We start from the raw sequence: 22,937 nt of genomic DNA on the forward strand, positions 1-22,937 counted from the left end.
GTTCCCGCTAGCAGGACTGAGGAAACATAACACAGGAATTGCCCAGTTTAGGGTGGAGATCGGAGACGGGCCATTTCCGGTATCTGGGAAAACAGGTAGCACACGGATAAGCACAAATGCTCCATTTGAACACGACCAAGGTAACTTGAGTCCCTGAAGCATTCAGTAGCATTCTGGAACATGCTTCTGTTGTCCTTAATGGGAAGAATAGCCGTGGCAAACATGGTGATACTGCCTCGATGCCTTTACGCCCTGCAAAACTCGATGTGCAATATCCCCATGTGGATATTCAGACTACTGAAATCCATCTTGATATCCCTTTTCTGGGCGGTGAAACGTCGCAGAGTAGCACTGCAGGTCCTCTCAAAGCACTGCGAGGGGGGGGGGCTGGAGGCTCCCAGGTTGGACCTATACTACTATGCAGCACATGTTCAACACCCGGCGCGGTGGTTGGATGAGGGAGAGGATTGGGAGAAGCTCCAACTCAGCGGTCAAGTGCAGCCAGAGAACCTACCTATTATGTTGATGGAGGGGGCAGGTGCACGTGCAGATCTACCATACGTCGTTAAACGGCATTCATATGGCAAAAGTTCATGGAACGGGTACTCAGGCATGCACCATTTCACCGGGAATTAAACATCTGGCATTTGGACCCAGTGCGTAAAATGGTTCAGAATATGTCCTTCCAGGCTTGGTGGGAGCGGGGATGTCTGGTCCTGGCGGATTTGCATGTAAACGACACCTTCATCACATTTGAACAGGCACGTGAGGGGTTCGATTTGGGGCAGGGGCAGTACCTACAATATGCGGGCCTGGTGGAACTGGTCAGGGTTACATGGCCTACGTATCCAACCATGCCTCAAATGACTATGAGGCCAGATTCGGGGTCTCTGGCCCTTGAGGCACGGGAAGCTTGGAACGAGGATCTACAGTCTCCGTTGCTAGAGAAAAGCTGGGTGAGGGCATGTACTTTAACACGTAAAGTATCCTGCAATGCGTGCCTAAAACCGTTGCATTATAACTTCCTGCAGCAGGTGTACATAACCCCTGTGAGGCTACATCGTATAGATCTGACTCGTTCTCATGAATGCCCTAGATGCAACAGGACCCAAGCAGTGTTTCTGCACTTAGCATGGGAATGTTCAGGGATGCAACAATATTGGGTTAGTGTGGTAGCAAAGGTAATCGAGGGGGTGGGTATCCAAATGGAGGCTAAGCCAGAGCATTGCCTCTTGGAGCTAATCCAGAAGCCCAAGAAACGAAAAATGGCTTATAAATTGCTCCAGTTAACCTTGGTACTGGCCAAACTGAGGGTAGCTTTATGCTGGATGAGCACACGAGCCCCGACATTAGAGAGCTGGATGAGAGATGTAGGTGAATGGTCTCTTGCAGAAGAGTTGCACATGAAAGCCTGTTGAAAGGATTAAAAACTAGCCGAGGACATTGCACTCTGGAGAGAATTATGCAGGGAGCCTATTAACCCAATGGGAAATGGAAGTGGTCAGCATGATACCTCTGATAGTAACAGCGAAATGTAAATTTAAGATGTGTTATACTGTGATTATGTATTATGTTTTTTTCATCTACGTTCACTGTATGGCATGTTCTTACACTCACATTTTGTCATAGATAAACATGCATAATTAATTTATATGTCACTGAACTTTGCCACCTTATGGAAACAACTGGATAAAGATATGTTGAAGACTGTACACCTGCTCAGTTGCTTAAAATTGAATAAATAACGTTTTTATAACAACCTCAAGATGGAATTAAGTCATATGAAGCAGACCTGCAGAATCTTGTATGGGAGGTTTTGGAGATAGTATAGGCGTCTTGACAGGGCCGGCATTTTTATTATGGCTACCCATTCTATTAGTGACAGTCAGAGAGGCGATCCGGTCAGTCTGTGGTTGGACATTTGCCTGCAATGCCACTGTCTTATCTTCTGTTATGTGGACACCCAAGTACTTAAACCTTTCTCTGGAAAGAACTGGGCCTAGCAAAAATTCTGTTCAATCATGCTTACAAAAGAGTACAGCTGATTTATTCAGATTAATCATAAGGCCTGTGAATTTTCTGAATATGCAGACTACTCGGGGTTCTGTAAAAATAGGAATACATTATCCACATATAGAGATATTCTACCTCCTGTGTTTCGTGCCGACTCAAACCCCTTAAGGAATCTGTCAATCAAGATCCATTCCATTGGCAGTAGCAACAAGCAGAGGGGACAGTTTACATCCCTCCCTAGTACATCTACTGACTTGGAAGGGATTCGGGACTTCTCCTCCAGCTTTGGCTCTCACCGGCAGGCAAGTGCATCTGTATTTTTGTGTGCAGTAGCACATGGTGTGAAGTTTTCCAGGAATCCAAGAAAAGTTAGTATGCTCAAACAGAGTCTGCTCTAGAAAATAGCATCCATGGCCATTGGTAATCCTGACTAGAGTGGGACAAATGAGGAAGAGGAAACAGAATATGACCTTTGAAAAGACAAATATTTCTGAGGTTTAAAGGTATACTGCTTATTAGATTTGGCACTATTAAAGGGCCCAGTGTTTGGAGGCACTTATCCGGTTCTACTGATGGATGACAGGGCACAGTATACAAGTCTTTACTGTGGCTATCGTAGTCACAATGAGCTTTCAGCAAGTTTGTCGTGTACTTTCAAAACTTGACTCATGGCTTTCTTTACCCCCCTCTTTCACCTTCTGATCACATCTCCTGGCAAAAAAAGTAATGGCTGCAGCCTCTGGACTTCCTCTTTCACCCCCCGACTTCCTCTTTCACCCCGCATCCTCACAAGCGGGGAACCTGCCGCTGTGCATTTAGACCGGGTGCGATCACTTCCTAGTCAGGCGCCGGTGTGTTATACTATTTTCTTACCTTTCGTCACAATATTCCCAGTGGTCAGAAAAGGAAAATTCAGTGTTATTGCCTGATACTCTCCAGTCCCACTCCTAGATCTAAAAATAAGCAATCCCTGCTAGCAAGTAATGCATTTTGTTTCCTATCTTGGACCTCTGCTTTTGGGGGCTTATCCACCATCATCCAGTCGTTCGTCCTCAACAATCTAAAGTATGCATGCCAAGAAAAACGAAACATTTTATTTCTAGACCGTGCACCTAAAGCGTTATCCTAGATTGATTCATTAACACTGTACACAACTGGGATTTCTACTGCCCAAGGAGCAAATGCCAACATCTGAACAACCAAAGAAAGCTGTGGCAAAACTTGCATCTTCCTGGGCCTTTTCCATCTGCACTCATTGACACTGATAGCCTCGTAATGATTTTGAAGCAGGAAGCATAGAAGCTTACTCGGATACGTGGGGAAAAACATCAGTGAAAGCCACCCTCCTGATTGACTTGTATTGGATGACCTCTGCCATGCTATCCAGCACCCAAACTAGCGTTAATCATGTATGGCGGTTTTTCTGACCAGCAGCACATGCCTCTCATAGGTATATGTCCAGTCCAAACTGAACTATGTATACCTGCTACAATCTAGAGACGTTGGTCAGGAAAACATGATGATTAATTTCTTGTGCAAAGAATTTTTGACAAAAAACCACCATATTCGGTGTATGAAACATCAGAACCACAACTATTTAGTAGTCCTGAATCCACCAAGCCCTCTTCCTTTAAAGTCAACTCTACTTGCACAAACACTAGTTGGCACAGGGTAGACAAGCAAGAAAGATCATTATCGAAAGGCGCCTCCTTCTGGGTGAGCAAGCTGCTCACCGTACCAGGACTAACCAGAATCTCTACTGGTGGATTGTTGCCAAATGAAAATGAAAATGTGAAATGTGTGGGTTTACCCCCTTCCCACGCCTTCCCGTCTACTTGCTGTACTCTTGGGCCTGTTGCATCACTTTCTTCTGTCACAGAAGTTTACAGTACTTTCTTCCACTTCTTGTCCCTCATTCCCAATGCAAACTCCTCTCCCCACTTATGTTCAGTAAAAGACATCCTATTCTCCCCTCTTAGTGTCCTCATTCTTGCCAGGGATCTAAAGTACATAATCTGTGCCAAAAAGCGGTGTGCTTGTTTTTCCTTCTTTGGCTTTTGTTGCACCCTTCTCTCTCTCCTGCCCTTGATTCCCCAGCATGCTCTTTTCCTTCAGTACCTGTTTAATATAACTTGTTTCCTAGTATGACTTAACTGTGTGGAAATAACATCTGTCCAAAGGGCTGGTGAACTTTCCTTTCTCTGGCTACTATAGAGCTGCCAGTAAATTGGAAAAAAACTTCTGCAGTTCCTTGTACTTTCTCATTGCTCCTTGTGCAAGATCTTAGAAAAATTAGTATTAACCAACTGCTGCAATGTGTGCCCTGCCACCAAATGATGCTGTATCTCCTACAGCCACACTCCCCTTTTTCGAGCCCTCCTCACCCATGCTCTTCCCTCCTCTTCTGTTCTCCAGCCTGCAGCTTCTAATGCACCTTCAGCATTACTGGTTCAGCTCCATTTTTTTTTAAAAATCCATACCCAACTTCACTGTGGTCATCCTACTGCCTCCACCCACTAATCATTGTGTGAAAAGGGCATGCAACATCACCCTCAGATGTTTTCTCCTCCATTTCATATACTGAAGTAAAATGAACCTCTGCAGTCAACCTATGTATTCCTATCCCAACTAGTACAGCTCAACAATAGGTGCAACACCATTCCAAGTAAAGTATTGTAGCTCTTCTGAGTGGTGCTCTCCTTGAAAGGTTTTAGTATGTCGGGCCCCAGTCCCTCTGACATCTGTTAAAAGTATGTGAGTGCTGCTGAGGCAAGTGTAGCAAACTATCTGAAAAGATGAGTTATCGTCTGTGCAAACTGCATATGATAGAAAAGTGCATGATTGAGCCAGTGTTGTATTTTTTCTGTGTTGTATGGTAGCCTTCGATTTCTTTCTGTTTCTCTGCAGCTTATTGTGTTATATTTTTGTAATTGGGTATGCAATACTCCTGAGCATCGTGTTTATGTACAAGGGAAGTTTGCTGTGTCGCTCCAAATGCTGTACACTTTCTAAGTGTGTGAATGGTTCCTTTTTTTTGTGTGAGCCTCTACTTTAACTGTGCTGTGTTTGAATGAAACCTACACATGAGTGGCACAGCAATGGTCGATTAAGCCAACTTCAAGTAATGGATATGGGCTGCCCGCACTAGACACACTCACTGACCATCAACCTTGTGCAACCTCATGCTATCCTGTGCACAAACATCACATCCTAGTGTCAGTTTATTGTGTGGATATCAAAATGGTAAACCAGTAGGCATTTGTGGGGGGTGTTTTGAATCTGAGTGATTTTTAATTCTGGACAAAAGCATTTGTGTATCTCATTGAGGTTAAGCTGTGTTTCACTGAGAGTGTCTCCTTTTAAATGATGAGAGCTTGTGGAATTAAGTGTAGGACATTTCTACACCTCGACTTTTGCATCTCCCTCCCAATTTGGTGATGTCTGGTACAGGACATAGAGTAAGAGGGTTTTTTTTAACCCAAGGATTGACAAACCTTGCTGGCCTATGAGAACCATTCAGACCACTAATTTGAATTCAAAATGTACACAGAAATGTCCCCCAGTGTGGGTGTACAAGTTGCTGATGTTTCTAATCTGCAGATAGAGGTCCTCATATAGATAGCCCTTTTCTCTATGGAGAGACCTAATTTAATGTTTTCTCTTCTTGAACCATTACCACAGAAGGGTGGGTTTGAAAGGCCATGAATTGTTTGCTACTGCATGCAGGTCTTTTTCTCATATGCATCTTGTCATTGAGTCCTCAGTTGTCATTACTGGGACCTTGAGTCAGACCACCTTTTTCTTGTTCTACTTCAAGCGATAGGTTGGCAGGCCTGTCAAAGTAGGCTACTTCTAGTTTGAGTTTGATCCTTGTAGGCTGTCTTTTTTTTTCACCCTCCTGTGGAGATCTTGATAATACTCTTTAAATAATTGTTGGAAAACCTATGCTGGTATATATCTTGGCCTCACCAGACTGATAACTTGAAACTAAAGTAAACAGAAAATAGTACATTCATTACTCTCATATATGCATCATAGCTGTAGAAATGGATCCATGGTACATCGCCTATTTGTCTCCCACCAAGCTGTTCTTGAAAATTCAAACAGGAACTAAACAGTCAGAAGTGTAAACTCTGCACCCCAAGGATTCCAGCTTCTTAGATTCTCTATCTGGGGAGCCACAGGAAAGGTGTTCAGGTTTAGCTTGGAAAATGTCTGATCACCAGGCTCTTCAGTGACATAGGGGAGGACAAAAGGTGTCATTAATCCCGAGTAGGCATACATTGTACAGCAGGGCCTTAAAGTGTGTTTTCCATGCAGCCCTTATAGGGTCCAGAAGCAAAGGCTTCAAAGCAAGGACTTTGAAACAGGGTGGAAGCAAGGGCTCAGGAGAATCTGTGGTTAATTGCAGGATGTCCAGCAGAATGTTAGCCTTCACTTCCAGAAATAGGTACTGAATTACCTGACAGCACATACTAGGCCAGTAAAAATGTATGAAAAATAGTAACTCACAACACAAGTATTAAACTAATACAACATAACTTCTTGTATCAATCATTGTAGATAAGTGCCCCTTTTTAGGTCTCGCCTGACCCAGCGCTTGAGCTGGTCTGGCGAAACTTATTGAGAGGGCTCCAAAAAGTGCTACCAGGCCAGCCTAGAGCTACAGTGCATGTGCGCGGGCGCGCGCGCCGTGCTTTGCCGCGATTACTTTCGCTTTCACGGCTGCTTTGATGTTTGATCGCAATCACTTTCGCGGCCGCACAGCCGCTTGGCATAGCCAATAGGTCTCGCTTTTGGAACCTTATAAGTATTTAGTTATGCAACTGTTGCATGGCTAAACACTTATAAGGTCCCAAAGGCGAGACCTATTGGCTATGCCAATGCTTGTTCTTATGGTCACCCCCACTATTTGCTCACCAATACTGATGTTTTCGACTGGAAGTCTGCTAACCAGGTCCCAGTGCCAATTCTCTTTCCCTAAAACAAGGTAAGGTACACTTGTAATACAATTGGCATACACTGTGGCACTCCTGTAAGTCCCTAGTAAATGGCACCCCTGGTACCTGGGTACCACAGAGGGTTCCTTAGGGCTTCAGCATGTCTTATGCTAGCCTAAGGGACACCCATACAAATTGCATGCCGACTGCCATTGCAGACTGCATGACATGGTACAAAACACACCACTGTGTGCGGCCATGCCCAAGTCACTGCATATGATATATGTAAGTCATCCCTCAAGCACGCCTTACAGCCCTAAGCCAGGGTGCATTGTATCCTATATGAGGACATATGTGCTTGAGCAGACATGCCCCTGTGATGTCTAGTTCAGCTTACTAGATATTGCAAGTTAACAGGGAAGCCAATTTAAGATATGTTCTGTGAACTGGTCATTACGAGAAAACCCAGCTATATAATGGTTTCTCTGAAACCTATGGTGTTTGGTATCAAACATCTTGTCTTAATAAATCCATACTGATTCCAGCATTGGAATTATTATGACATGCACCTAGAGGGCTCCTTAGAGGTGGCCCCTGAAACCTACTAGCCCTTTAGTATCTTGGTGGACTTGTCCTGTCCAGCCTGCCAACACAGACTAGTTTTTTACCCCCAGGGGTGAGAACCCCTACGACTTTAGGTGCAATACCTGCTTTGGCAGGAGGAGTTATCACCTCCTCCAAGCAGATTACTGGTGGATCTACATATCCAGGCCGGAATCTTCAAAGCCTCTACCGCCTTTGATATGCAACCTTGGCTTCCCCCAGACCTGGAGAATGCCACCCCCTGCCCTGGTGCTCATTTGGCATCAGGACAGGTCGTAAAATTACGTATGCAGTAGGCGTGTTAACGCACACACAGGCTAGTCACGCCCATAAGGTGAGCTACCTGATGCGCTGAATGAAGAAAGAGGTCTACCATATTGTTTTTGGTGAAACTAGGAACTCTGGGACAGGGTTATGGCCACTCCTCACAGGAATGGTCATAGAGGGGGTGTGGTGATCCAAAGGGTAAGTAGCCCATTGGCTAGTACCCTTCACTCCGTTAACGCCCCTAAACCTAGTATTTAGGGGTGCCCCTGACACCAGGGAAGCAGAATCGCCTGACTCAAAAAGGACACCGAAGAGCCGCAAGAACTGAGAAGCAGCAACTGACTTAGTGCCTTTCCTACTGGCCTGCCTGCTGTTCCCGATAATCACGACAAAGACAACTCGTCCTGCAGCTGCTTGGCCTCCAAAAGCCTGGGAGGACTGCCAATACTTTGCAAAATAGCCAGCATCTCCCATAGAGTAACAGAGCTACTTCCCTGCATGCACGAAAACGCAAACTCCAGTTTACCGAACTGCTGGCCTCCGGACTCACCGACGCAGCAGACACCCAGGAGGAGGTGTTCCATGCTCTCAGAGGTCAGCCCCATCTCCCCAGTGAGTAACTAGACGCTAGACCCTCCAGAACCAATACCCGTGGTACCTCACCCCTTGCAGCAGCCAAGGCGTGGTGGTGGTCCAATCCGAAAACTGACCCCAAAGAGACTGACTAGCCGAGGGAAGTCAACACTGCAGAAGCCATCATCCAGGGTGGCCCAGCTTTCCTGTTGTGTCCCCATCTCCAGGTAGTCACCTGAAGCAAGTGCCTCTGACTGCCAAGAACCGATACCGCAAAGCACCTCTGCACCCGAGCCCCATAGCCAGAGTCCAGGTAAACCGATGGTGTCTCTAGCAGTCAGAGACCCCAAGACCTTAGCTCACATTTGAGTCAGACTGGTCCCCCAGTTCCTGCATGCATTCTCTTTCTGTGGACTCACCAAAACAAAGTGCCTCTGACCACCGTGACCGGCTGGACCAAAGACCACTGCACACAAGCCCTACAGTCCGACTCCAGGACCCCCATCAACCCCCACCCCCTAGGCTTCGCTTGCAGCTTCTGTTTACAGATACTGTTTCCCATTGATTTCAAAAGCACCTCTGCAACCGAGCGCCCCGGAGCGGATCTGTTGGTGCTTTCCTGTATCTTGGCCCCTGCTTACCTTAAGTCCTGAAGAACAGTTCTGTAAGTTGTTGACAAGTGGTCCTATGCAGTGTATGTTTTCCCTATAGGTTAACATTACTGTAAATATAGTATTGTCTATTTAAATGCTGAAAACCTATAAAAAGGTGCTTACCTGATCACGAAGATGGTGCTGCCTAAAATAATATTTAAAAATCAGCTATTTTTTATAAATTGGTGTCTGATTTCTTTGAGTGCGTGTCCCATTTTTGACTGTGTGTGGGTGTGTGTGAGAGTGTGCAAATGCTCAACACTCCCCTTTGTGTAGCCTAAGCTACTTGACCACACTACCACAAAATAGAGGTCATGGGATTTTTGAAGAAAGCCCTGTAAACCAATACGGGTTGCCTGTACTGTCTACACAGTGTACTTTGTTTTAATACACTATATAGAGAGCCAGCTTCCTACAATCATATATCACACTTCTCGTTCTTTACATAAGATTGGCCTGCACAATCCAGATGAATGCTAGAAGATTGCTGGTGGGGCAACATACTCCTAATCCGTGCTGGGAATGCCTGATGATTAGGCCATAATGTGAAAGAGTAATCACAAAACCATCATAGGCAAAACAAAGATGTCCATCCAGTCTGGAGATGGGCACACTAGGGTAATTATAGACAATCAAGAAGAATAGATATACCAATAAACCTCTTTTCATGCTTTTGTCAGACAACAACCTGATGCCCCTAACTTGCAAAAATTAAATTGGGATGTCTCCAAACAGATATTGCCATCACCCTTTTAGGCTGATATTCTTGTACATTATAGGAGCAGGAAAAACGTACGGTTATCAGCCTGCCAGCCAGAACATTTGAAGCATTTTTTCTCTGACCTGATGAGTGATGCCTAGATGGATCAAAACAGATTTTGAAATGAGGCTACAGCTGCCACGCTGCATCGATATGCTTTGATGTATTCCATTGGATATCCAGTCTATGTTCATCATGGTGTCCTTAGATAGTGAGTGGCTTCTTAGGTTGAAGACATACTCTTCCCGGAACTCTAGGGCTATGACTCGAATACTGAGCTTGGCCTCCTGTGCTTGGCAGTTTCATAAACAGTACTAGATGTTGCCTGGTTATGCTAGGATTACGCACAGTTGACAAAAGCAACTGTCGCAACTGGTCTAAATGTCACAGTAAATGTACCTTTCCTTTCAGGGCAGGGGTAAATCTAGAAGCATAAGAAACCGCAGTCCCAGTTTCCACTTACCTCTGCCCCTCTGAAACACTGGACCACACCATCTTCTGGTGGGCTTCCCATTTTATTACTCAGTCGGAATTGATCGAGACAGACCGCTGAGTGATCCCTCTGCTCCACTGGGACTATCTCTTTCCCTCCGTATCTTCCCTTCCAGACCTCCTGCATTCTTTCAGGCCGTGCCCACCGGATCATGCTTCAATGTTGGAAGCAGAACCCCTTGGCTTGCTGGCAAAACGGGCCATAGGAGTGGTGCCCCTGGAAGAGATGGACAGAGGATTGTATTCCCTCCATTTCTATTGGATATATAATCTTCCTGCTGGTTCCTCACAACTCTCCCTCCTTTTTGATGAGCAAGTGCTGTGCCTGATAAGACCCCCAAGGTTTGCAAACATGTTATATGCTGTATTTCCTGTTGCCATGTCTCTTGTTTCCTCTCTGCACACCTTCGTATGGTGCATAAACAAATATCAGGATCTGACTCCAGATTGCCAGTTGTCACCCAATATACTCTGTGACCTGTGCAGAGGGGGTTTCCTGCCTGGAGCCAAATAGCTCCATCTGGCAGGTCTGGAGAGGTATTACTGGGGAATAATTTTACCAGACCGATTTGTAGCCTGGAATGAGTATTAAAAGATGAGAAACCTGCAGAAAGATTTTATATCCACCAGAAATCTCATTACTGAAGATGATTAACTTTTTCTTGTGGATATCATCAATTAATCACACCGGATGGGCATACTGCAGGCTGTATTTTCTCTCAGCAATGGACGTGTTTGCAATTGAGGTTCCTGATGTGCACGTTACTTGCTTCATTGTCAGGGACCTGCATGCCCTTTCATCTGTGATGAGGGTTGACCAGTTTCATGCTTACTATTTGCAGCAGCCATTTTCATTTTGACCTTCTCCTTTCGGTAATCCCACAACTCCTTTGTTGGATCTCCATGCTTCTCCTCAGCATCCTTAATTCAGTTTTACGCATCAACTCTGAGTTATTATTGAACATTTTGGTAATGCAATCCCATGACCAGACATTGTTCTTTCTTTGAGCATCTCTTTTAGACACTTTGGAAGTCTCACTAGTGAAACAGTTAATTCCCTTTACCTATCACTGGTTTAAATTAGGACCTTATTTCATTTCTGGCTTCTCCCTCTCGTTGTGCACATTTGTGGATGTCTCATGGTTCTCAGAGCACATCTGAACTTATAATGTGGAAATATGCCCATGCTCGTCTCTTGTTCACCTTGCTGTGATCTTCCCCAGTGATATTGATCCACATTTGTCCACAGTGAACATGCCCCACTTTAAGGAACAGGCAGTGCGACACTTGTATTGAATCAACAGTGAGTGGGACAGTGGAATGGTATCCATACAAGCACTGTAGCACTTTCTTCATCAGCTTCAGCCCGTTAGTGGGCCCGCCCTTGTCTGGGACCCTCTTTTCCAGTCCCCAGATCAGAGTTGACTCCAGGTTGACTTGTATGGCTAACAACACCATCTGGTCAGTCCTGGGGGAGAATATGCAGTTATTTTTTGCATTTGAGCAGATAAGTCTGGGTCTTAGGCTACCCTCGCTCATATGGGTCTACTTAGGGTACTGCCCATAATTCTCTAAAGCCAAGAGGGTGTATTGATTACTTCACTGTGACTTCAGAGGTCTTATTTTTGGCCTTGGTACTCTCTATGTAATCTGTTTAACCACAGATGAAAACGGCACTGTATCTGATAAAAAAATAAAGTAAAAAAATGGCAATTGCATTTTCATCTACTTTAATGTAATACTATCCTCTGGGGTACTTTCAGGACTTTACCTAAAGTGTGAATTAGTAGAGTTCAACATATGGTATTTATAAATTGCTTAAAATTCTATAGGTCTGGGCCTGCTGGGAATTAAGTTATCCACCATATTTTATTTATAACATCAGGAGTGAGTAAATATAAAAGAAATATGCTTCAGATGGATACTTCTAACTCCATTTTCATCACCATTCGCATATTCCCCAGCCACCTGACTGGTTCTTGGCGTTTTCAAATCAATGTTTCTGCATGCTGTTAGCTGGCATTATGCAGCTCTGTGTTGGTCTCATTCTGCCACAGAAGTGGCAGAGCAGAGCCACATATAAGCACCACACCTGCGTGCCGAGGTTAGGAGCTTTCTTTCCACAACTTTGTATGCGGATTTGAATCTTTTCTCCCTTTTGTTTGTTGACAAATAATTGTTGAAGTTCTTTTCAATGTTCACGTGAACCATGTCCTCACTGAGGACTCCAGGGTTCAGACTTTGCCCTGACCGTCATAAGCCAAAGTTAGTGAGACAGACTTCTACAATGTCTGCTTTTGTTGTTGGAGCCCGGGGCATGACTCTTTCAGTTGAGCAAAGATTGCGCCGTCATGCACCTTAAGGAGATCTGGGGCCATGAAGAAAAGCTGCACATAGCTGAACACCAAGAAAGGTCACAAACCTTGTGTACATTCCACTCCAATTCTATGGCTTGCACTTGTTCCTGCTCTTGAGCCTGCTTTCATGACAGTTCCTTATCTCTGGTTTCTGGTATGTCCAAATCCATGAAATAGAAGTTGTCAAAGTGGGGCTTGGCCCCATCCCACTGCTTAGTCCAAGGAGGAGTCGGAAGGGTGTCATGGGGCCTTCGGCTCCCTCTCCTGATTCCCACTCAGAGCTGAGTCCTCAACTATCTTTTGTGCACCAAATATCGTGGCCGATCGGTGATTCTACAGTAGGTCCTGGCCTGTAAGAAGGCCATACCATGCTTTTTTGGCACTCTTCTGGCACCCTCTGGCTCGCCTTTAGGCCCCAAAGATCGACTAAGGCCTCCAATCAGATTACCACTGGCAGATGCGTCCTCTGCGCAGTTTGTACCCACCTTGGATTCTGCACTGAATCCGGTGCCTACTTCCTTTCCGGCACCAAGATCTGCTCTTGTCCCTTATCCAACAAACCTAGTTCTGATGTCACTGGCACCAGAGGTCATGTACATCCTAAAGACATCACATAAAACATTGACCGTTCTCGAATGGAAAATTGAGAATGGAAATCTGTGTTTACCCAGGCAGTGTCCCATAAACTTTGCCAGTGACTGCAAGGACCTGCACCTAAGCCGATGCTGCCAGGCAGTTTTTGCCAAGGCTGTCCATGGCCAGTGATCATTGCCTTCGTGATTGCAGTAGCTCCCACGCTAAGGCAGGTCTTAACCTTAATACCTCAGGTTTTCAAGCAGGCCCTGCAACAACTGTCCAATCCTTGTGTCTTGAATGCCCCAGCTCAGTCTGCGGTGGTTATAACAACATACCTGAAGGACAAAGTAATGGCCTCCCACATGGACTATGATGGAAAGTCTCTGGAAACTTAAGGGGAAATAATAACCATTCCTGTGATTAGCTTCATTAGGCAGACAATTGCTAACATCATTGTAGCTAGCTACTGTCTTCAACTCCGGCATGAGCTTGGCTAGTACATCTCATTACCGCCAGACTAGGCTCAAGAAGAGTACTGGTTTGTGATTAGCCTGTAAAAGAAGGCTGTGGAGAGAAGTTGCTGATATAAAGCTTCCTCTGTAACACTGTACCCAAGACTATGAACTCTGATTTGGTCATGCATCAGCAGTTGTGACTAGAATTTTCTCTTGCCTGAAGGCGCAGGCCCAGAAAAAAGAATGCATTGATTTTCCCTTTAACCCGAAGAACTTGGTAGATCGCTCAACGTAAGATGAGCACTCTCCCTGCCATATCACTGAGAACGATCCAAATGGTCTTACACAGAACACTTACCGTTCAACCAGTAAAAGCTTTCCTGTCTTTCAAGTCCAGGGAATGCTTTCACGTGAAGACCTGGCCAGATTCCCCCTTTCTTCAGAGGAGGCGGCAGGCAAAGAGGAGAACTTCCAGGCAAGAACATGTCTTCTCCCCTAGCCGACGCCTACACGTACCGGTGATGTCCCATATAGAGAAGCCACTCTCCTCATTACCTTCTTAGGTGCAGCCCTCTCCTCTAGTGGAGGGAAGGCTTTCTCTAAATACAGAGCTTGGACCTAGATCGCCAAAGAAACCTGTGTCCCCTCAGTGGTGTAGAAAGACTGTTCCACATCTGCTGTGGACACCACCATTGAGGCTACCTCTTCCGCTGTTGGTATTTGAACAACTTGGCAGCAAATGTGAATGCTCCTTCTTTTGGGGCCAATCAAGCTGTTTTCATCAGCTGAAAGGGCCAGAGTTATTACTCCTACTTAAGATATAAAAAGGGATGAGGCCTATGTCACATCTTAAATCTGCATGATGTAAACCAGTTCCTCTCACTGCAGAGGTTCAGAATTCTTAACTGTGTCTCGGGTGGTTTTAGGATTTATATATCCGTCCTCCGAGAACACTGCAAGAGGATTCAGTTTAGGGAAAGAAACACTGACTGCCACTTGGTCTCGGTTGTGGCGTTTGGATTTTTACCACGCGCCTGGCTCCAGCGACAGTTGTAACACTACAGCAGAATACCTAGCACTGTGTGTACCTGAACCGCTTTAAGCCAAGGTGCTCTCCTTGTGGACGCTCAGAAATGTTTCTTTTTTGGTGCGAGTGCTATATATTGTATGTAGGGAAAAGACTGTTGGAATGCTGTGTGTTTTGGTAAGACTTCTCAATTTGCTTCCCTGGAAGGATTACTTAGCCAGGATGTTTCTTTGCATTTGTCATGGTATTGGGCCTCTTTGCGACTTTTTGAACTACCTGAAACATCAGTAAATCTATTTGAAGTGAAAAGCAGCATAAGTTAAACGTAGGACTTAAGACTTCGATCATACTATAATATCCATTCAAAACCAATTAAACTACATTGACTTGCAGGTAGCGTTTAGTTGTTTACAGGATTCAGGCGCTTTCTGTGGCCTTCTAGTCCACTACTGTAATGGCGGCGTTGTTAATCGCCCTGAATAGAGGCCAAGGAAAAGCTACCATTTCTTGGCATAGCAGATCGTTTTTTACAAGTAACTCATTCACATCCTCTCTTGACCTGAAGTCCCTCCCCCTTGGTGTGCCGTTAGCGACCGCTCATTCATAATTTGCGATGTCGTTTTATACAGACAACAAATGTTTAAATTGGAATCTGTGTCTTTGTATTCAGTGTTCTAGAAAAATGTCTCTATTGCATGTTCATTTTATACTGCTGTTAACCTGAGTTAGTGATCGAGATCTGTTGAGCAAAATATGGTAGTTGCTTCCTTGTACAGTCCTAATTCAGATCAGGTTATTTACATCTGAAAGGCCTGCTGATATAATTCTTATAAGCAATAAAGCAGTTTTCTTTGTAATATCAAGTAATGTTTGCGGATTATACCATCAGCATTTGATTTTTTTTTTATTGCGGGAGAAGAACCAATTTGTTGCTGAAAGACATGAGAAACTAGACTTCATGGGCTGAATTTGACGTTTTTAATGTGTTTCCAATTGATTTCTTCTTTCTGTTAAAAGGTGAAATCTGTCGCAATTTCACTCCACCGATCATTAACGTCTCTTCCTGTTTCTTGTCGAATTGATGTAGGTCATAGTGAGTACGGTTATCAGCAACCGTCGTATCCTGAACAAGGCTACGATAGGCCTCACGAGGATTCCTCACCACACTACTACGAAGGAGGTATCTATATACCTTCACGCGCCAGAATACATACATGCCTGCATACGCCCCCTTCCTTACCCCATTTACAAGCCTCCGCACAGCTCCTTACATTCATCCAGACAATTGTTTTCAAAAATTTCTTTACTCAAGTTCTTCTAGGATTCAACCGTAACTTTCTAAAAAAACACCTCAATACATATACATATACTTCAACATTTCTAACAGTAAAATAACTAAACATTTAAGTATTATTTTCTTCAATTAAAAATCTCCATTAACATAACACCATTGGTTCAGCTGTATGCAGCCTGCCTTTAGGAAACCGCTTGCTCATCTTGTGTAGCTGGTCTGTGCTTTCGTAGCTGTCTTTTATTTCCTTTTTTGTTCATTCGTTTAGCTCTCTCTTTTTTTTTTTAGGACTGATGCTCTGGTGTATGTAGTGCTAATTCGGGAGGGATACTCAAATCTAGACTACAGCCTTGTGCAGTTTGCTTCGGATGCAGCTTTGGCCAGTCTCTCGTGTTTAATTTGAGTTTCCCTTTGGTTCATTTTGTGTTTAATTGTTTGGTGACTCCATTTCCTTTTTGGGTTCTTTTGATGTTGGCTGTTAGGCTCAAGTAAAAATACATTTAAATTAATATTTTTTTTTAATGCTTTACTCCACTCGGCTTACAGGAAATGCACAGTATGCACAGCAGCAGGACACCTACCAGGGACCTCCACAACAGCAGGGGTATGCCCCACCCCCGCAGCAATACCCAAACCAGCAAGGCTATCCTGGACAGCAGCAAGGTTATGGTAAGTAAAACGGAAAATGGTTAGAATGATGGATACACAACTCTGTTAAGAATATAAACCGAGCAGACCAAGTACAGATTGTACACTTCAGACTCATTCTGTAGAGAATTTTTTTTAAAATACATCCAATGTTTATTTTCATTGCCTTTGGAGGAGAGTTGTGGTCAGTTTTGTCAAACATGCTATAATAGTGAAAATCTTGGCAGTATGTTTTCCCTTGAATTTTTTGCCGAGGTTTGGGATAACTATTAAAAGAAAGCGACAAAGTCCAAAAGTAGTACTTTAATTGATCTCTGTACTTCGAAAAATCGATTAAAACCGAGAGGGGTATATTCTAAATGCTGTTTTGGGGTGTGCCCTTTGTATGAGTTTTATTTATCTAATTGGAGAATGATCCATTTTAGGACCTAAGGGGCTGGGATCAATTGGTGATGCGTATCTAGGCATACCCCCTATACCATCAATATTAGAACTTTACGTAGAGAAAACGTCTTGCTTTTGTTTCTCAAATGATCATCTTGTTACCACTGTTGTCTTTGTCACACTGGGGGTACTTCTTTGGGAACTGTTCACTGGTAACTGTAGGGACAGACTTCTGACCCTTACAGTGGGAGATGCTGGGTCTAGTGACCTTATTGAGGGCTTAGGACTCACAACTGAGGATTATAGAATTAGATTCAGGGAGGCACACAAAACCCAAAATTAGTCCTGGATTGACTTTGTTGACTACTCAGTTGACTACTCAGTTAAGGCACTAGATGGATGGCTAGCGGGCAATAATGTGCATGATTTCAGAGGACTTTACTATTTGTTTTTGAAGGAACATATTTTTAGTAATTGTGCTAATGAAAAGTTACATCAACATTTGATAGACCTAGATCTAATTTCTCCCCAAGAATTGGGAAAGAAGCTAGACCACTGGGTCAAGACTAGGGTAACAAAAACAGCCACTGGGGGTGACCAAAAGAAAGGGGTTACAAACCCTCTCCAGGGGAAAGGGAGTGAGAACCCCAAAGATAAAAAGCCAGATTCTTCAAAAGGGCTGACAAAACCTGCTAAAGGGGATGGGGTCCCAAAACTCTTCCCAGACCACTGGTAGATAAAAAGGAGAGAACTTTGATCCCCTAAAGACCTGGGGTTTCAACTGTAAGAAGTTGGGACACGTCACTGGAGATGCTACTTGTACTAGCAAGAAGACCCCTAGTCCTCCTCAGCTACTACTGGTGTAGTCAGTCTCCAGATGGTATCAACAGTGTTCCCAGAGAAAACCAGGGTTCACACTGAAGCAGTTCTAGTCACTGAGGGTAAAACTGAGTTTACCACTTTAGCTGTGTGGCCTCCCAACTTAAAGAAGTATTTGCAATACTCCTGGATGGATCAATGGGACTAGAATAGAGGCCCTGAGGGATACAGGTGCTAGTGTCACTATGGTGAGAGACACTGGTTTCCCCAGAGCAATACTTGATTGGGAAATCTTACCCAGTCACCAACGCTGACTGTGTTACTACTAACCATGCCATGGCTATGGTGACATTAGAATGTGTGGGGGGTGGGGTGTACTGTCCTTAAACAGGTAGTGGTCTCTCAAAGCTTCCAGCTGCTTGGAAATGACCTGGAGACCTCAGCATGGGCTGAGGTAGATTTGAAAACCCATGCAGCAAAGCTGGACATCCCTGAGATTGTGTGTGCCAATACTAGAGCGCAGAGCCAAAAGCCAGATGAAACAAAGTGTTGGAGCCTGAAAGAATGGCCCAACCTTCCAAGAGGAAAGGTAAGAAGACTGGGAAACCAGCTTCTGAACACCGAAAAACTCAGGACCCCTCTCCTCATGGAGAGGACTAGGAAGCCCCCGAGGGAACTGATCCCAGGGAAGAGCTGTGCCTTGGGACTGTAGACCTGTCCAATTCTTGAGAGCCAGCGGCAGCAATCTGCTGCACAGGAAAAGGGAGATGTCCGTGGTACCTACAGAGCCTATTGGGAAGAGGCCCAACCCTGGAGCCTCTAGGAGAGTGCTAGTGCCTCAGAAGTACAGGGAGTTCTTGCTCACTTTGGCTCATGACATCCCCCTATCTGGACCAAACCAAGACTTGGGAAAGTCTAGTTAGCCACTTTTACTTGCCCCAGATGTCTCAGAAGGTAAAGGAGTTTGTCAGCTCCTGTGTCACCTGTCAAGCCAGTGGCAAAACAGGTGGACACCCAAAGGCCCCCTTAATTCTACTACCAGTGACTGGGGTTCCCTTTGAAAGGGTAGGTGTGGACATAGTCGGTCCACTTGAACCTCCCACTGCATCAGGAAACAAATTCATACTGGTGGTAGTGGATCATGCCACCAGGTATCCTGAGGCAATTCCCCTTAGGACTACTACAGCTCCTGCAGTAGCCAAGGCCCTCATTGGTGTCTTCACCAGGATAGGGTTTCCTAAGGAGGTGGTTTTAGACAGAGGGTCAAACTTCATATCTGCATAGCTAAAACATGTGGAAAGAGTGTGGAGTGCAGTACGAGTTTACTACACCTTATCAACCACAAACCAATGGTCTTGTTGAAAGGTTTAACAAGACATTGAAGGGCATGATTATGGGGCTCCCTGAAAAACTCAAACGGAGATGGGATGTCCTCTTACCATGCTTGCTTTTCAACTACAGAGAGGTGCCTCAGAAGGGAGTAGGGTTCCCCCCCTTTGAACTTCTGTTTGGCCATCCTGTTAGGGAACCACTCTGTCTTGTAAAAGAGGGTTGGGAGAAGCCTCTTCATTGACCCAAACAAGATATTGTGGACTATGTACTAGGCCTAAGGTCCAGAATGGCAGAGTACGTGGAAAAAGCTTCCAAACATCTTGAGGCCAGCCAGGAGCTCCAGAAGCACTGGTATGACCAATAAGCTGCACTGGTGGAGTTTCAACCATGGCAACATGTGTGTGTCACCAAGGGCCTTCCATGACAAATAGAGTGGCTCTTACCCCATCATAAAGAAGAAAAGTGAGGTCATCTACTTAGTAGACCTGGGCACATGCAGGACCCCCAAAAGGGTGATCCATGTGAACCAACAAGCTTTTTCATGACAGGGCTGACCATCACCATGCTGATTGTGACTGATGAGGATCAGGAGACAGCGAGTGAACCTCTCCCTGACCTCCTCTCTTACAGCCCCAAAGATGGGTCAGTGGATGGAGTTGTCTATTCAGACACCCTCTCTGCCCAGCAGCAGGCTGATTGCATGCAAGTCTTTTAGCAGTATGCTAAGCTCTTTTCCTTCACACCTGATCAGACAAACTGGTGTACCTTTGATGTGGACGCTGGGGACAGTGTACCTGTCAAAAATAAGATCGATCAACAGTCTGATCAAGTTAAGGAGAGCATCGGAGCTGAAGTCAGCAAGATGCTGGAGTTAGGGGTTATTGAACCCTTTGAGAGCCCCTGGGCCAGCCCAGTGGTTCTAGTCCCCAAACCTCATCCACAGGGTGGAAAGAGAGAAATGAGGGTCTGTGTGGACTATAGAGGGCTCAATTCTGTCACTAAGACAGATGCTCACCGTATCCCAAGAGCTGACAAAGTGATACATTTGGTGCAGCCAAATTTCTAAGTACCTTTGACTTAACTGCAAGGTACTGGCAGATTGGCATGGCACCAGGAGCAAAAGAAAAGACAGCATTCTCCACTCCTGATGGGCACTATCAGTTTACTGCTATGCCTTTTGGTTTAAAGAATGCCCCTGCCACCTTCCAAAGGTTGGTGAATCAAGTCCTTGCTGGATTGGAGGCCTTAGTGCAGCATATCTAGATGATATCGTTGACTTTGGCTCCACCTGGTAGGATCACCTGATCCACCTGGGGAAGGTGTTAAAAGCCCTGCAAACTGCAGGCCTAACTATCAAGGCACCCAAATGCCAGATAGGGCAGGGAACAGTGGTATAATTGGGCCACCTTGTTGGTGGAGGCCAAGTGCAATTCTTGAAGCCCAAGATCCAAGACATCCTGGACTGGGTAGTTCCAACAACCCAGACACAGATCAGGGCATTCCTTGGCTTGATTGGGTACTACAGGAGGTTTGTGAAGGGATATGGGTCCATTGTGACACCCCTCACAAAACTCACCTCCAAGAAGATGCCCAAAAAGGTAAACTGGACAGTTAGCTGTCAAAAGCCTTTGACATCCTGAAAGAGGCAATGTGCTCACCACCAATTCACAAGGCTCCAGACTACGCCAAGCAGTTCATTGTGCAGACTGATGCCTCTGAGCTAGGGATATGAGTGGTCCTATCCCAGACGAATGATGAACGCCAAGACCAACCTGTTGCTTTTATAAGCAGGAGGTTACTACCCAGTGAGCAGCGTTGGAGTGCCATTGAAAGGGAGGCCTTTGCTGTGGTTTTGTCCCTCAAGAACCTGAGACCATACTTGTTTGGTACTCACTTCCTAGTTAAAACTGACCACAGAACTCTCAAATGGCTAATGCAAATGTAAGGTCAAAATCCTTAACTTTTGAGGTGGTCCATCTTCCTACAGGGAATGGACTTTATATTGGAACATAGACCTGGGACTGCCCATGCCAATGAAGATGGACTTTCCAGGTTCTTCCACATAGACAATGAAGACTCTCTAGGGCAAGGTTAGTCTCATCCTATTTCGTTTGGGGCGATGTGTAAGTAAGTGCCCTCTTTTTGCATGGTTGCCCCCACTTTTTGCCAAACTGTTAATGCACTTTGAGTGTGCCCTGGATTCCTGCCAACCGGGTACCCAGGACCCATGTTATTTCCCTAAACTACATTGATACAAAACCCAATTGGTATTCTTTGTCCACATGTCAGTCCCTTGTAATTGGTACCAAGGGCACTGTGGCCAGGGAAGGCCTCCAAGGGCTGCAGCACTTCGCGTGTGTGTGTGTGTGTGTGTGTGTGTGTGTATTATTATTATTAACGAATTTTGTACCGCGCACGGTTACCCAGAGGCATCCCAGCGCTTATAGAGAATCAGAGCAAGCTGCCTGTGTGAAGCAGAACAGATTTAGAATTATTCTGGAAATAGATAAGTTTTCAAATGTTTCCTGAACCTGAGCAGGTTTGGTTCAGAGCGTAGTGAGAGTGGGAGGGAGTTCCAGGCGTGTGCAGTATGGATGGAAAAGCTCCTGCCACCTGAACGGGCTCTCCTAATTCTCTTTATCTGAAGGAGGTGTTTATTATCGGAGCGTAAGGCTCTGGTGGGCTTATAGGGCCGAATCATGTCCTTCAGAATAGCAGGTCCTTTCCCCTGAATGCTCTTGTGAGCAATACAGAGGGCTTTGAAGGTCACTCTCTCTTTGACCGGGAGCCAATGGAGTGCCTTTAGAGCGGGCCTGGCTGATTGCCTGGCCGGAACGTTCCGCAGCAGCCTGGCTGCCGCGTTCTGCACTTGTTGCAGGATTTTGAACGTTGATTCCGGTGCTCCGAGAAAGAGTGCATTACTGTAGTCCAGGCGTGAGATGATTAGACCTTGGACTAACAGCTTCCGGGAGAGTTCCGGTAAGAGGGGGAGAACCTTACGGGCCGAGCGGAGCAGTCCATAACACACGCCAGCGATCTTCTTGGCGTGTGTCCTAAAGGACAGATCAGGCTCCAGCCAGACCCCCAGGCTCTTAATTTCCTTCTTTGGGTCAGGCGGAGTGCCCATACAGTTGGGCCAGCTGCTCGGCGAGAGGGCGAAGTTTGAGTGGCCCAAGATCATCAGCTCAGTTTTTGAGCCGTTCAATTTGAGCGATGACCTGGTCATCCAGTCAAACACCTCTCTTAAGCATGAATGGAGCGTTTCAGGCTGCTTCTCCAGCTGTGTCAGACCCACCACTAGCTGAGTGTCATCCGCATAGCTTATGGTCTTAAAGCCAAACGGAGACACCACACCCTCAAGGGGTGCCATATACACGTTAAATAACGTGGGGCTTAGGGATGAGCCCTGAGGCACCCCACAGTGAAGTGGAAAGGGAGGAGATTTTGCGTTGCCTTCCCAAACCTCGAAGGTACGCCCCTCCAGAAAAGAGGCCAGCCATTCCAGGGCCGCTCCTGTGACTCCTGTCTCTGCTAGGCGTTGTGTCAACACTCCATGGTTGACAGTATCGAAGGCCGCACTTAGGTCCAGGAGGATCACTGCCACTGACCCCCCTGTATCCAAAGTGCTTCTGGCCTCCTCTACAACTGCTAGCAGGGCCGTGTCGGTTCCATGACCCGGTCGGAATCCCGTCTGGGAGTCTCTCAACCGACCATTCTCCTCGAGAAAGTTGGACAGTTGGCGGTTAA

The 22,937-nt window shown here is 45.5% G+C and overlaps 1 protein-coding gene across 5 annotated transcripts in view; it reads left to right on the forward strand.

The window, feature by feature from the left end:
* SS18 (SS18 subunit of BAF chromatin remodeling complex) overlaps window positions 1-22,937 on the forward strand; it is a 363,861-nt gene that overhangs the window by 297,939 nt on the left and 42,985 nt on the right. For all 5 annotated transcript variants that reach the window (XM_085605729.1, XM_085605728.1, XM_085605731.1 and 2 more), the window contains one exon: window positions 16,554-16,676. In XM_085605729.1, the coding sequence (XP_085461855.1) occupies window positions 16,554-16,676 (123 nt within the window). The remainder of the gene's footprint in view (window positions 1-16,553; window positions 16,677-22,937) is intronic.

The sequence above is a fragment of the Triturus cristatus genome, chromosome 5_1 (genome assembly GCF_964204655.1).
Source record: "Triturus cristatus chromosome 5_1, aTriCri1.1, whole genome shotgun sequence".
Classification (NCBI taxonomy): Eukaryota; Metazoa; Chordata; class Amphibia; order Caudata; family Salamandridae; genus Triturus; species Triturus cristatus.